This window comes from Astatotilapia calliptera, chromosome 10 (assembly GCF_900246225.1).
Source record: "Astatotilapia calliptera chromosome 10, fAstCal1.2, whole genome shotgun sequence".
Lineage (NCBI taxonomy): Eukaryota > Metazoa > Chordata > Actinopteri > Cichliformes > Cichlidae > Astatotilapia > Astatotilapia calliptera.
The window spans coordinates 2,409,996-2,423,235 of NC_039311.1; the positions used below are offsets into that span (position 1 = coordinate 2,409,996).

Below are 13,240 nucleotides of genomic sequence, written 5' to 3' on the forward strand. Positions count from 1 at the left end.
AGATCTCTCTGGCTTCCCTGCATCTTTGTTGTAGCTCGTGTAAACATGGCTTATAGCAACAGATCCCCACAAAAACACCAGCCCGGAGCAGGAGAAGCACATACACGGGCTCGCCAAAGAAACTTCTCAGCAGTAATCTTATCTTTCAGTCCATGTGGATGGAGACAATGGAGAGGTGATGTGAATAGCAAGTAGTTAAATGTGTTGACATTCTTTCGCTGTGAGATATAGGCAGCGGCGAGAAGAGTTGTTTGCTGTGATTTTCCTACGTTGTGTTCTCTGTATTGTCCCTGGCAGAGGTGTGTAGTGGGATCTTACCCTCCATTTGTTGTTTTCAATGGGTTAATTGGGCGGCCCTGTTCACCCTGTGCTGGTTGCTAGAAATGAATGCAGCACAGTCGTTAATCTGTGGGCTTGTTTCCTTTGATCCAGGATTGTTTGACAAATGCATTGGGTACACTTACATGGGATAAACAGGTGGAAGTCTGGGCAGGCCACACAGTGAGTACTCCTTTACAGTCAGTGTAAAGCAGAAAGAAATGTGTTTGTCACACCACAGAAACGTGTTATCAACCACCCAGCCAAACACCCAAATATTTTTAAAAATTACAAAGTGTGAGGAAAAAATAGGTGATTTAAAAAAATGTAAATTGTGAGAGAGAGAAAAGCCTGCTGAGAGGGTGCTGACTGACAGCTCTCACATAATCGACTGGATTCCCCCTGCAGGAGACTTTGAGGAGTTGCCCTCGGCGTAGATTTAATTGAACCACACAGGAAAGGAAACGAATCACAACATACATTTAGTCACTTTACATCTGTTTCTCCTTCTTGTGCCAGACTCCACTGTGGTCTCGTGTACCCGAAGGAAAGGAACCCTCTAGAGTCTGAGGTGTTGCTCTTGGGTTTTTTGCACGGTGTGACCATTTGTTGGCACATCCACTCCTGGGAAGGCATTGTGTTAACATACACTCCCACACTCAAACTGCCAAAACCTCTGCTTTTATGGGAGTAGGCACACTTAATTATCAATTAACCGAGTGGATTTGATTAGCAGCACCTTGCTACTTCTCTCCCCTCTTAATTCCAGCGGGAGCAGTAAGGACGTACTACATTTTTCACAAACTGCTTCTGCGTAGTTTTTGTTAAATAAAGAATGACATGTTGTAAAATAATGTTGTTGTTCATCTGAGGTTGAATTTGTAATTTTAAGACCTATTTGTGCTCCGGTCATTTTGTTTTAGTGTTTCCTGATGAACGAAACCTGAAAGAATCAAGAGCAGCTCTACTACTTGATATTGTAAGAAACTGAAAGATCGCCTGCACATGCAAATGATAGAAAAGATTCAGCTAACTACAGCCACTGCATAGTGATGTCCTCTTTTCGAGTCGTCTGCCCGAGTAACAGAGCAGCACAAGGCCACCCTTGAAGTTTAGCTCTCACGTTCTTTCAGATGAGAAACGACATGTTCCCAGGTGCCTTCTTGTTTGTAAGCCAGATGACACATCTGTATTTGCTGATTCGTTCTCAGTCCTCATTTACAAAAGTGCAGATTCAGGACTACATCATGGCTGCAAATGTTTATTTCAATATAATCAGCAAAGGTAAATGAACAGAAAACAAAAGCTGCGTTGCACGGAGGCAGCCCCTCCCCTCCAGTTTCCTTCCTGTTATCAAAAAATACTTAGCATTTATTGAATTTATTCTGTAAACCTTTACCCAGAGTTTCCAACAGTGCCTTCTTTTTTTTTATCAAAAAAATCTGGGTGCGAGTTTCATGCGACACCTCATCGTATCTAGAATCCAAGGAGCAGATGCTGTTGTTTGTCCGATGTTTATCATTACGAAGGGTTGAGCGCAGAGCCTCAGTCATAACTTCCTGCGTGTCCACAGCAGAGTTGTCAGGCATGAAAACAATGGCCACATGAGCTGGTGTTTGCTGGACAGTTACTCGGATCTTAAAGAGACCCACTGAGAGCGTACAGCGTGAACACCCCCTGCCTCCCCTCTGCTGCAGTGATTGCTGTGCTTCAGACCGAGGCTCATGGAGAGATAACGGAGCAGACATGCGTGAAAAGGAGAGAGGAGATAACAGCTCTCACCTGAGGGAACGCACTGCTATCACCTAAACAGATGAAGCTTTCAAAACAGATTCATCCTGATCTTTCAAAAGATTATCAACAACTCTTATCACTGTCACCTCAGACAGATTAAAAAAATCTAAGAGGTGTGGTTCCCCTGCAGGACAGCTACTTACAGCTCTATCTACATCATTATAGAAGCGTTTTTGTTGTTGTTTTGGTTCTTGAAGAAGTATATTTTCATTACAAAAAGCCTCCCCGGTCTGAAATTATTATGCTTTATTCCTCATTTAGATGAAGAGACCTAGTGTCATTATTTCATGTGTAAGGCACTTGAACAGCATTTTCTATTTTTGTTTTCTTTTGTCTTTGAGCCAGAAGTTGCCTTATATGGATAAAAGGTTGCAGTGCTGATTTATCAGCTAATACTAGCAAGCTGCATTACTCCATCGTGTGTGTGCGCAATACTCAGACACACCTAACAGCTGTTAAGAACTTAAGTTACAGTCTATTAAAACACAAAAATTTCACTCACCGAGAATGAAGCCCAAACCTCTTGGATGGTCTGTCCCGCACATTAAGCCATAATATTATTTAGATAAAAATACCATAAAAGAGACCAGCAACACACCCACAGTGACACTCGGTGACTCAAAGTACTGGATGAGGCCTGGATGCTGATTGGTTCCAACTGCCTATCCTGGGATACCTACCGTTCTGTGTAGCCACGCCCCTAAGTCCATTTTCTAGGACAGAGTTGCACTAAAAGCTGCACAAGGGGGCAAAAACAGTTCTTGCTACCAGGCCGTAAAACAGCTTTTTGAGTTGGTTGTTGTAACATTAGTAACATTGTTGTAACATCAACTCCCTTTTTTTGGAATCAGCTTAGAGGCCAGCGATTGCTAACATGAGAGCTGACAATCGATGCACTGCTCTTGGTGCACAAATCAAATAAAGGGAGTTGATGAGCTCTTTGTTACAATATATGACCCAAGTACTGGATCCCTACATCAAACCCAACCATGCTGGACGGCTTCTAAGAGTGAGGCAAACCGTATGCAATTTCATTTTTAAGGGTCACTTTGTGTGCATGGAAATAGAACTGTAACCATTATAGTCCAATCATAGCTTATGGCGTATGAACGCCACTGACACATTTTGCATGAAGCAGATGATTTAACACCAGAGTGACAGTTGGATTGCTAGCTGCCAGTTCCCACCATGTGGGATTTTCGTCTGTTGATGAGTTGTTGAGTCCCAGGGGTTGTGATGAGGGGTTTTTGTCTATCTTTGTGCGACTTGACGAAAACATTCTCCGAAGCTAAATGCTTCTGTGATCGATGGTCTAAATAATGTGCTTGCTTGTCATTTGTATACTGATGTTGCTGTTTCCTATTTCAGTGATGACAGCGACATGGAATTTGGACGTGGGCCTCCATCTTTGTGGTTTTAGTTAATTAGTGGGGCTGCTGAGGTTTCTCTCTGCTCTCTGGCACGCTTGGGTTCAGGTCTATTGGAGCCGTTTGATCTCAGGCGGTATTGTTTCCATTATTAGACAATATTAGTGATTAAACTTTTGCGGTCGTATTTCTGTACTTTAGAACTTGACCCGTCTGTTCTCGCTGCTCTTTTTTTATTATTAGGAATGTTCTCAATATTGTTTATGTCCTTATTTAATGGCAGAACTATTCAATAGCTTTTACAGTTTAAGAGACTCAACAATTGGTCTGGAACAATGAAGGTCAACCCAAGTCAGAAAAAGAAACTGGGAGGGATGACAAACACACTGCACAATGAGTCTTCCCCACATGGGGACGATCATTATTCTTATTGTGCCCTACAAACAGTCGGTGTAAACATCCAAGCTAAAAAGAATGATTTGCTGGTGTAATCATAACTGACTCTCAACTTTTAGCCAGCCCATCAATTTAATGGTCTCCTGGAAACTCAGTTTCAGCGCTGAGTTGTTCTTGTGGTCTGATGTGTGGTTAAGATGATGTGGATGATGACTTTGTGTTCTACTCCCTCGGCAGGCTTCACACAGCCCAGAGAGCCATCAAACAGACCCAAGTCACAGTGCAGAAGATCGGGAAGGAGATCGAGGAGAAGCTAAGGACGACGGCGGCCTGCACAGAGCGGGTGAGCGTGGTCGCCCCTCGGCAACAAATTCCAGCTCATCAGCGACTGGTTTAGATGTTTTCAGTAGCTTGAAAGTTGGTGTGAAGTTTGTTTTCAGAGGAAGTACCATGTATAACACCACAACTGATGTGATCAGCAATAACGGAGTTTCTGGCCTCCACCAATAATAAACATCAGAATCGTGCTTGATACTTACAAGGATTTAAGAGCTTGTCTCACACAAAGCTCCAAATGTAATTGTAACGTAAAGAAATGTGAGATCTGAAAATCCATCGATTGTGATTGTTTTGATAGCTCAGCTCCTCAGTGATGATGCCTGCGCCAAAATGCCTTGTTTATGTTTCCACCTCCTGTAATGTGCTCAAATACGCTAAAGAAGCGTGTTTAACATATTTGGAATTGTCAGGCGCACAGCTGTGAAAACGCAGTACCGATCCCAGGTCTGACATTGTGTTTACTGTAAAAATTCACTTCAAAAGCATCCCCTCTCTTCTGGTGTTATACAAGCCCGGAGGCAATGATACTTTAGTATTTTTGTCCCCCAGGTAGGCGGCACAAAAAAGCATTTTCACTCACCATGCACGGTACAATTGTGGACAACTGGGCTGCTTTTGTGTCCAGTCCAACTGGACTCTGAGAGTGTGTATGTGTGCTGGTAGAAGATTTAAGCGATCTGAATGTCTGCTTAGTGAGCCTCTTTATACAGCTGTTACAGCTGTTGCTTTCTATCTTGCTGCTCCTCATGAGTTTTTGATATCCCTGATTTTTTTTTTGTTCCTTTCCTTAGGCCTTCACCCTACTTATTAAGGCAGCCCCCTACTATAGCCTCAGCTTTCCCACAAAAACATCGAGGCTCCATTCTTTTCGCCACAAAGGATCCCTTTCAAGAACTTTTCTCTGATATTTCCCTCTCAGTGAAACATTCCTCAAACCCCTTTTCAGAGTTCAAATCTGCCAATAAATCACATAATCCTCATCTTCTACCTTTCTGTAAAAGCCCCCCCCCCCCATCTTGGAGTGAGTGGAGCATTGTGTGATTCTTCTAAGGGCTTCCCACTTTGGAGAGCTCTGTACCATCTTTCTGTATGCGTCATGGTGAACATGCATCAAAGGGCGATGGAGTGGAGGCCACCTAGCCGAGCACATGCCCCTTTCACCCTCTCACCCACACTCTGCCATTAATCTGCTCAGTTATAACACGCTTCCACCCCCCCACCCCCACGCCTGCTGCTTATTTACTCAGCTGACCCACTGCTGTTTGATGTTCAGTAGACATCAGACAGACCCTGCTGGTTAGGTACAGTCTTTCTCCCTCTCTGTCTCGCACACACACTCACACATCACAGCAACCCACTTGTTAATTCTGGTGCTCAGTGAAAGTGTAGGAGGCTCGTGGTTCGTGCCAAAGCCAGTTGTGGTTAACATGCAAGTGTCAGGGTGCGACACACTGGACAGATAGAGGCTCTATCAGTCATCTCTTTCCCCGTGTTTTCTCCACGGTACCCACAGGAAGAAAAAAATCTGTATCATATCTGTTTTTGCTCTGATCCAGGCTGCGATCTCTTATCTAAGCGAATGTGTGTGAGATGCCAAAGTCCCTGCTCCTCCCTCCCTAATCTTACATCATTATCAGTTCCCTGTTTGTGTCTTCCATCTCCTTATTACAAGTGTGTATGTGTATAGTTTTTTTTCTGTCTCAGCAACTGTGCTGCCCTCCTGAATCCCCCTAAATCCGTCTTCCTGTTTTGAATGGATCATTTTTCGTTGAGTGGTTTTGTCAGTCGCTGCTCTCTCCCCTTCATCTACTGTGCAAGTGCATCCATCAACCCCTGTTTCTGTTCCTTATTAGATGATTAGGGTGAGCCCACTTCACACTCCTCTTTACCAGATAGAGAAATGAAGAAGATGATGAAGGGACGCCGCTCGGAGAGGCTTAGATTACGACTAATGACCTGCGCTCTGATGGCGCTGGTGGGCAGGGATGTGGGGTGGAGAGGCGCCTCCTGGCAGGAGTTTTAATTCGGGGCGGTCACTTATCTCGAGTCGCTGGGCTTTATTGTGGTCTTTTGCTTCGGGTTATGTTTGAGGGTTTGTGTCCGTCTTCCTGTTTGCATGTTCTGAGACTTTCATGTGGCGTCTTACTCTTTAGCCTTTCTTACATTTTAATTGATGAACAAACCCACAGCTACAACTTCACATTCACGTTCTCCCAGCCGAATCCATGCACAAGCAATTTCCTCCAAATGTTGAGCGTACATATTTCTAACTTCCACTGCTGCCACTCATAACACATTCTTTCCTGAGACAACACTCAGATAATGTCACTGTCTGCATCAGTTTAAGAATGGCTTTGTGTTGACACCTGCATGACTACAAATCTGCTCAGGTTGCTGTTGGAGACAGCTGTTTCCTCAGCTTCCAGATAACTGTCCTGGCTCTATTTTATTCTCTTTTTCTATGTAATATCGCAGTAATAAAGCAATATCATATGGCAGAGGAAAGTTACGCAAACAGTCGAGAAATCAAAACACAGTATTAAAATAAACTGTGTAAAATTAAGTAAATATACATATATTTTCATTTTTCTCATTTTAATTAAAGTGTACTTGGATTCCATCCACCCAACCAGCCATGTTTGTGATTCAGTCATTGTTGAGCTGTATATTGTTACCAGTCTGTTACTGGGATCAGTTCAGTTTATTAGGTAGTAATTTTCATCCAGAAGCTCAGGCGTCAGGCTACAGACATAGCTTCAAACCTTTAGTTTGACAGGGATAGCTGTTTAGAAGAAAATGGTTTGCTTGAGACAGAGGATGCACTCAGGGGCCGAACGGAGTCCCAGTATTAGATGAATTAAGTTAAACTGGGAGTCATGGAAAGCTATGACTTTCCATGACTCCAAGTGGGAAATATTAAACGAATAAATAAGAATTAGTTGACGTTTGTTATTTTCACAGTATATCCTGCCTTTCTCCCATCACCCACAAACGCTTCCGGCAGATGGCCGCCCAGCTCCGAGCCTGGTTCTGCCGAGGGCTGCTTCTTCCTGTTGAAAGGGAGTTTTTCCTTCCCACTGTTACCAGTTGCTTGCTCACAGACTGGTTGTTGGGTTTTCTCTGTATTGTTGCAGGGTAGGTTTACATCCAAATATGTAAAGCACCTTGAGGCAACCGTTGTTGGGGTTTGTTGCTGTATAAACAAGATTGAATGTTTTCACTTTCACAGGTGAGTCAGGTTGCTGTCAATCAGTCACAGTCTGTGCACAGCTATGCAAACATGAGAAATAGGCCTTAGCAGCCACAATAAGTGAAAACACCTGTTTGTCTCTGTGTGTATAGACCTGTGAAGTTGGGTTTAGTAGGAGACAGAAGGAAATTGGAACAAACCAAAAACATGCTCGGGCCATTGTTTAAATGAAATAAATGGTAAGAGACATATTACAAAACACACCTTCTTTCCCAGCTGTAACGATTTAAAAAGGAACAAATGACTGCATACGAGGACAGATGTGTTATGTAGATGATTTGTAAATTATATGCTCTATGTGAGAGGCCTGAAAGGGAGAAGACTTTATTCACTGTGGTTCTGGTGCAGGTTCGGCACCCGGCCTCATCTGCTCACCTCAGACCAGCTGTTTGAACGTGGAACTCAGTACTACTTACCTTGGAGCCGGCCGTTCCCATGACTTGGGCTCATTAGTAAACATTAACGATGATTCCAGGGCTCAGTAAGACGTTTTGAACACGCAAATCTTCCTTTCTGTGTTATCATTAGCTGTTGACAGTGCTTTCTGTTATTGCTAACAGTGAGCATTGGCTCAGTGGTTGTGCATTAAATCAGCGCGATATGGGATCAGCCTAAAAAACAGTGTTTGTTTTTGTGGGAGCTAGTAGGAATCTTGGGGTCTTTATAAAAGGTTGCTGTGACCACATGCTAAATATTTTCTTTCACTGTCTTTTTCTCTTTCCTTTCTGCCGCTTTGTGTGAGCAGAAGAAGGAGCGCGAGTGCATGCAGCTGCGTATAGCGGTCCTTCACAGTGAGCTGGAGCGGCAGAGGAAGGCACTCGGGAGGGAGAGAGACCTGCGACAGAAAGAGAGGGCACTGCTGCAGAAGAAAGGTAAACGGAATAGGTGGACATGCTGCATATGCACCTGGGGAAAGTGTTAACACCACACCACCATGCATAAATCACCTTTTAATATTGTTTGATGCTATTGTGTGCACCGTTTAGTGCTTGCTTGCAGTAACTAGTGGGTGAAAACATGAACACACGAGCAATAAGAAAAATTAAAGGCTCAGTTTGGTCTTATATAAAAGTAACTTCAAATGATCGGTTATTCCCTCTGCAACTCATTTTGCTGTCTCCAGTGGTGCTGCGTCACTCAGATCCTGCTTGTGGAAGAAGACTTAATATAATGGTAAAAACATGTGCTCCCAATTCCAACGAAATCCCCAAATCTTTTCATGATAATCCACAGAAGGCTCTGCTGCAGCTACCAGTTGTAACGAGAACAGAATATAAAAGTAGTTCTGACAGTTTGACTATTTTGTTTAAATTGTGGTACGCACAGGTCTAACCAGGACCGTTTGCGTGTTCATTTAGAACAATAGTGAGTTTGCTTTGGCTCACTCATGTAATAGCTGGGAGATGTTAGCCTGTCACTTATGTAGTGCAATTGGCACATTCAAACATATGAATTCACATCCACAATGCAAAAAGCAAACAACAAAATAACAAGAATTTGGAAATACTGTCGCTGAACAGACAGATGGTTGTCTTTATTAGAAAATCCGCTGCTTGAATGTTAGTCTTATATTTGGCCAAATGCATTAATATAAAGTTGTTGATCAGTATATAGATGTCAGTGTTTTTCTAAAAATACATTTTGGTATCAAAAATCCAGCATTGGTCACACACAGCTTATGGAAATAAATTGCACATAATTTGCATTTCTTTAATAAAACGAATTACACCAATCCTTCCAAATGTGTTCTTTCAGTAATGTGACAGTTTTAGTTGTTGAAAGAGAGAAAGTGAAGCTTGTTACCAAACTAATGGATTTTACACCCATGATTCCATAAATTCAGGTCCTGAAACGGTGTTAATAATTTGTCTTACACATCTATAGAGAAATCTGCTCTTTTTAACGGCTCGGTCAAGGTTTCCATGTTGTCAGAGCAGCAGGCAGATCATTTTAGCATATTCCACAACGTGGTCTTGGTCCAGTCAGAAGATGGAGTTTCTTAACACAAGCAGATCTGCAGTACACAGATACTTCCTGCAGTTTGTGATAAAGCAGAAGTGTTTGTGCAGTTGTCACTTAGTTAACCCTATGAAGTTTCCATCTTAGAGATGGATATATCCATCTATATATCTATAGTCACATGTTCTGATGCAATAAGCCCAGTGCAACTTTTCACAATGAATTGACAGGATGTATCTTGATTTCTGTGTCCTTTAAGATCAGCTCGCTCTTTGGCAAAGACAGATCACTGAATCACCGATCTGAGGAAGTGATTAGCGTGAAGTCTGCACTCATACATACGCTGTCACATAATAAAAGAGCTCTAAGAGCGCTTCAGGGAGAGGTTGCCTTTGTGACACGATTCTGAAAAATGACCATTAATTCTCTTCCTCTTTGTCTGTCACCACTCTGTCTGCAGCCAAACGAACTCACGGCTCTGCTGCCTCGCAGCTCTATAGAGGCCTTTTTCCAGACGGGACAGGTGCTTATTAAAAAATAGAAGGAAAATTCCTTTAGCTGGTTAAAAAGAGAGGGGAAAATCTGGTCTTTTAGGATAAATTGAAATGCTATATGTAAAGACAGCCAGGCTGAAGTCTTGTTGCTTTTCCCAGACTCATAAGTCAAAATCCAAAAGCCATATGCTGCTGAGCTGTACTTCCAGCTTGTTGTTTAACTCCTCTAATCAGCCAGCAGACATTCATTTGTTTCAAGATTGGAAAAAAGTGTGCATTAATTACAGGACAGGATACTGTTGGAGACAGGTGTTTACAGTGCTTCGTACAGCAGCTGATTTTCTGTCTGATTATATTTGGATTGGCACCACAGTGTGTTTGTTTCATATGATCTCGTCTTTCACTTTTGAAACGCATATGATTCTATCAATCGCAGGCTAAATTTCATTTAGAAATTTCCCCGAGAAGCCCGTGAGAAATGGACAGATTTGAGCCAAAAATGGTTCCTGTTCAGCAAAATCACAAGAGCGTGCGACTGAGCGGCGATCTCATATGCCACTGTTGTTTTAATCAGAAGCAAGTGTTTCATTTGTTGAGCTTTCACACATTCCAGTGCTTATAAGTTGCAGGTTTACCTTCAAATTTTATTGACAGTTTTACAGCGAGTGTAAGTATGTTGCTATGAAATATGTCCCCCGTGGGCACCACAGATGGGCTGGTAAGCTCCATTCTTCGTCACGCTCTTTAGGACCTCATCCGTACCTGGCCGTGTGGTCTCGTTGTCTCCCACACGTTCACAGGGCCCATTAGCAAATAGCTCTTATCAACCTGTTGTTCCCACCGAATGGGCCTCCCTAACAAAACAGCAGGTGCAGAAAACCCAAACGTAGAGAAGGTGTTGCTTTTTTTTTTCTCTCGTGTGTTGAACTTGTGAGAAACCAGATAAAACGACTCGAGTGTTGAACTATTAGAATCTTCCTTTAGACTTGCTAGAGCCTGTTTGGTTTAACCAGCTGATTAATGTAATTCCAGGGAAATCAGAGCAGGAAAGTAAAAGTTTGTTTTTCTGTGCGTGGGAACGCGCACACGCCATGTCACATGTCAGCATGATCACTTTCCCCCCCATTTTTTTCAAGTTATGAATTGAAAGTAAGTCTTTCTGTCCTCCCTCTGAAATCAATCACTTTGGTTTCTGTGGGGTCACACTCTTGTCACAATTTCCGCCTGTCTAATTTCCCTCCTCCCACCTTGAGCAGATGACATAAATCAGGCCTGTGAGCAGCGTTTATTGTACTTGGTAACAGTAGTTATTCTCACGCTCTGCCACACAGCCAGGGCTCCTGACCAATAAATGTCAGCGGTTGGGTTTCTCCAGGTTTTGTGAAGGTATGTTGTGTGGAGGTATTTGTCACCTCAGTGAAAAAGGTCTCATATTGAAGCGATCATCATTAGAGCTCTTTTAGCAGCAGCTCCGCTTTACACATTTACTTCAACCAGCTGGCTGCCATCTTGAGTCAGGGTAAAGGTTGACAGGTACTGGAGTCAGACACTGCTTAACAGGCCAACCGTCTGCCTTTTTATACTTACTGACCCCTCTGACATTTCTATGTCGAGGTCAGAAATTTCTTATATTTTGTCCTAATAATTGATATTTTTCCACTGAGCTTTTCATGTGTGTTAAATGCTGGTATAAAAACCAAGCTTATTTACAGTGTATATTAGATTAATGTACCTTTTTAAATCATTTCATTGAGAACTTTGCATGCACCTTCTGACTAGCTTTGACCTGCACGTTCAAAGTATTTCTGTACCGTGGGTGCCAAGCGCCCGGTATTTCAGGAGCCACAGACAGCCCAATTTGATGGTGGGAAGTAATATATAACCATCCATATAGTAAAGGAGATCAAAGAAGCTGCGTTTTGCTGCTTGTCACTAGAGTTGACCTCACATGTTAGTTTTACGCTGTGTCCCCTTTCTCGTGCAACCAGAGGATCCTTATTTTTGTAAGGCATACCACAACAGCGTCACGTGATAAAGCCACTTGTAGCTTCTGTGCATTAGTTGATGGTGACTGATCCTGAATGCCACTGACGCATGTTTACACGGATCAGAGGATCGCTTTTGTTGTCCAGGCTTTACCCAGTGCAGGAACACAGTTCTTTCGTGGTACTGTACTCACAAATGCTCAGGCCAGTCTCAATAAGTCTTCTGTCTGATTTACAGGAGGAAATTGTCCAGAGGGGACTCGTCTGTCCAGTGTCAGAATAGTTATTTTTAGAGTACTTTTTTTGGTTTTTATTCCACGTTTAATATGGAAGATGGTGTAGTGAGAGACCAGTGGACAGGACGATGCATATTCTCTGCTGTGTCTTTACTGTATATTGTCTTTCCATACCGTGGAACAGATTAGTGGGATGAAAGCACGAGACGATGGATGGACAGAGCAGATAGGACAGAAGTGGGCATTACATGAAAGCAGCAGTAGAAGACCGTGGAATCTGGGTTACAGTGTTTTCGTGTGATCTCTCACAGCAGAGCGATGGCCTGTGATCTCTGTCTTACGCTATCTGCCTTTCTTCCTAATCTGATGAAGTACCTGTATTTTCTCCTTTGCTCTGTCTGCACTATGCCCTCTCACCTCATACCCTTATGATGTCAGTTGGACAATCATGGATATGAGTGGAAATATGCGATCAAAGCAATCCTGTTATCCACCTGATCGCACGTGCTTTGATAAGCTTTATTACTCCAAACTCTCACTTGTGCTCGCTGCTCTTTGCTGACTTATTTAGATTCAAATTTCAGCATAAGGGCAACAGTCTTTTTTCACACATGAGCGTTGTGAGGGATTTTCCTGTCTACTCGCAATAACAGTGCATTTAAAAACAATTGTATGGGAGAATATTTAGACATGTGCTACGTTGTTTCTGTTCATACTGGATATACTGGTGAGGTGCAGGTCTTCTCCTGTTAGAATGCTTAATACAAAACGCACTGATAACAACAATAAAGTAGACAGGTGTCACGTCTGAATCCCACCAGATGCAGCTGTGGTGATGTGGCACATGTTGGAAGCATGCACTAATTTTTCATAGCATTCATTAATACGCTGACATTTAAAGGAAAAACCTGATTTCTTTCGAACTCTTTAACAGTGGTGTTTTGTTAATGTCACAGTTAGCAGCCCCTCACAGCTTAGGGGCTAAAGAGCCGCAGGTTGGTGACCTCTGGCCTAAGCAGACCCTACGATCAGCTTTGGAGCCATTATCTGCATGTTGTAGCTCTTTACTGTCACCAAGGGGCAGTGTCACAAACATCGGTCT

At 42.8% G+C, this 13,240-nt stretch overlaps 1 protein-coding gene across 1 annotated transcript in view; it reads left to right on the forward strand.

Moving 5' to 3' along the window:
- Positions 1–13,240, forward strand: part of uvrag (UV radiation resistance associated gene) — a 92,889-nt gene that overhangs the window by 16,672 nt on the left and 62,977 nt on the right. The window contains exons 7-8 of the mRNA XM_026183038.1: positions 4,113–4,218; positions 8,210–8,336. Coding sequence (XP_026038823.1) covers positions 4,113–4,218; positions 8,210–8,336 — 233 coding nt within the window. The remainder of the gene's footprint in view (positions 1–4,112; positions 4,219–8,209; positions 8,337–13,240) is intronic.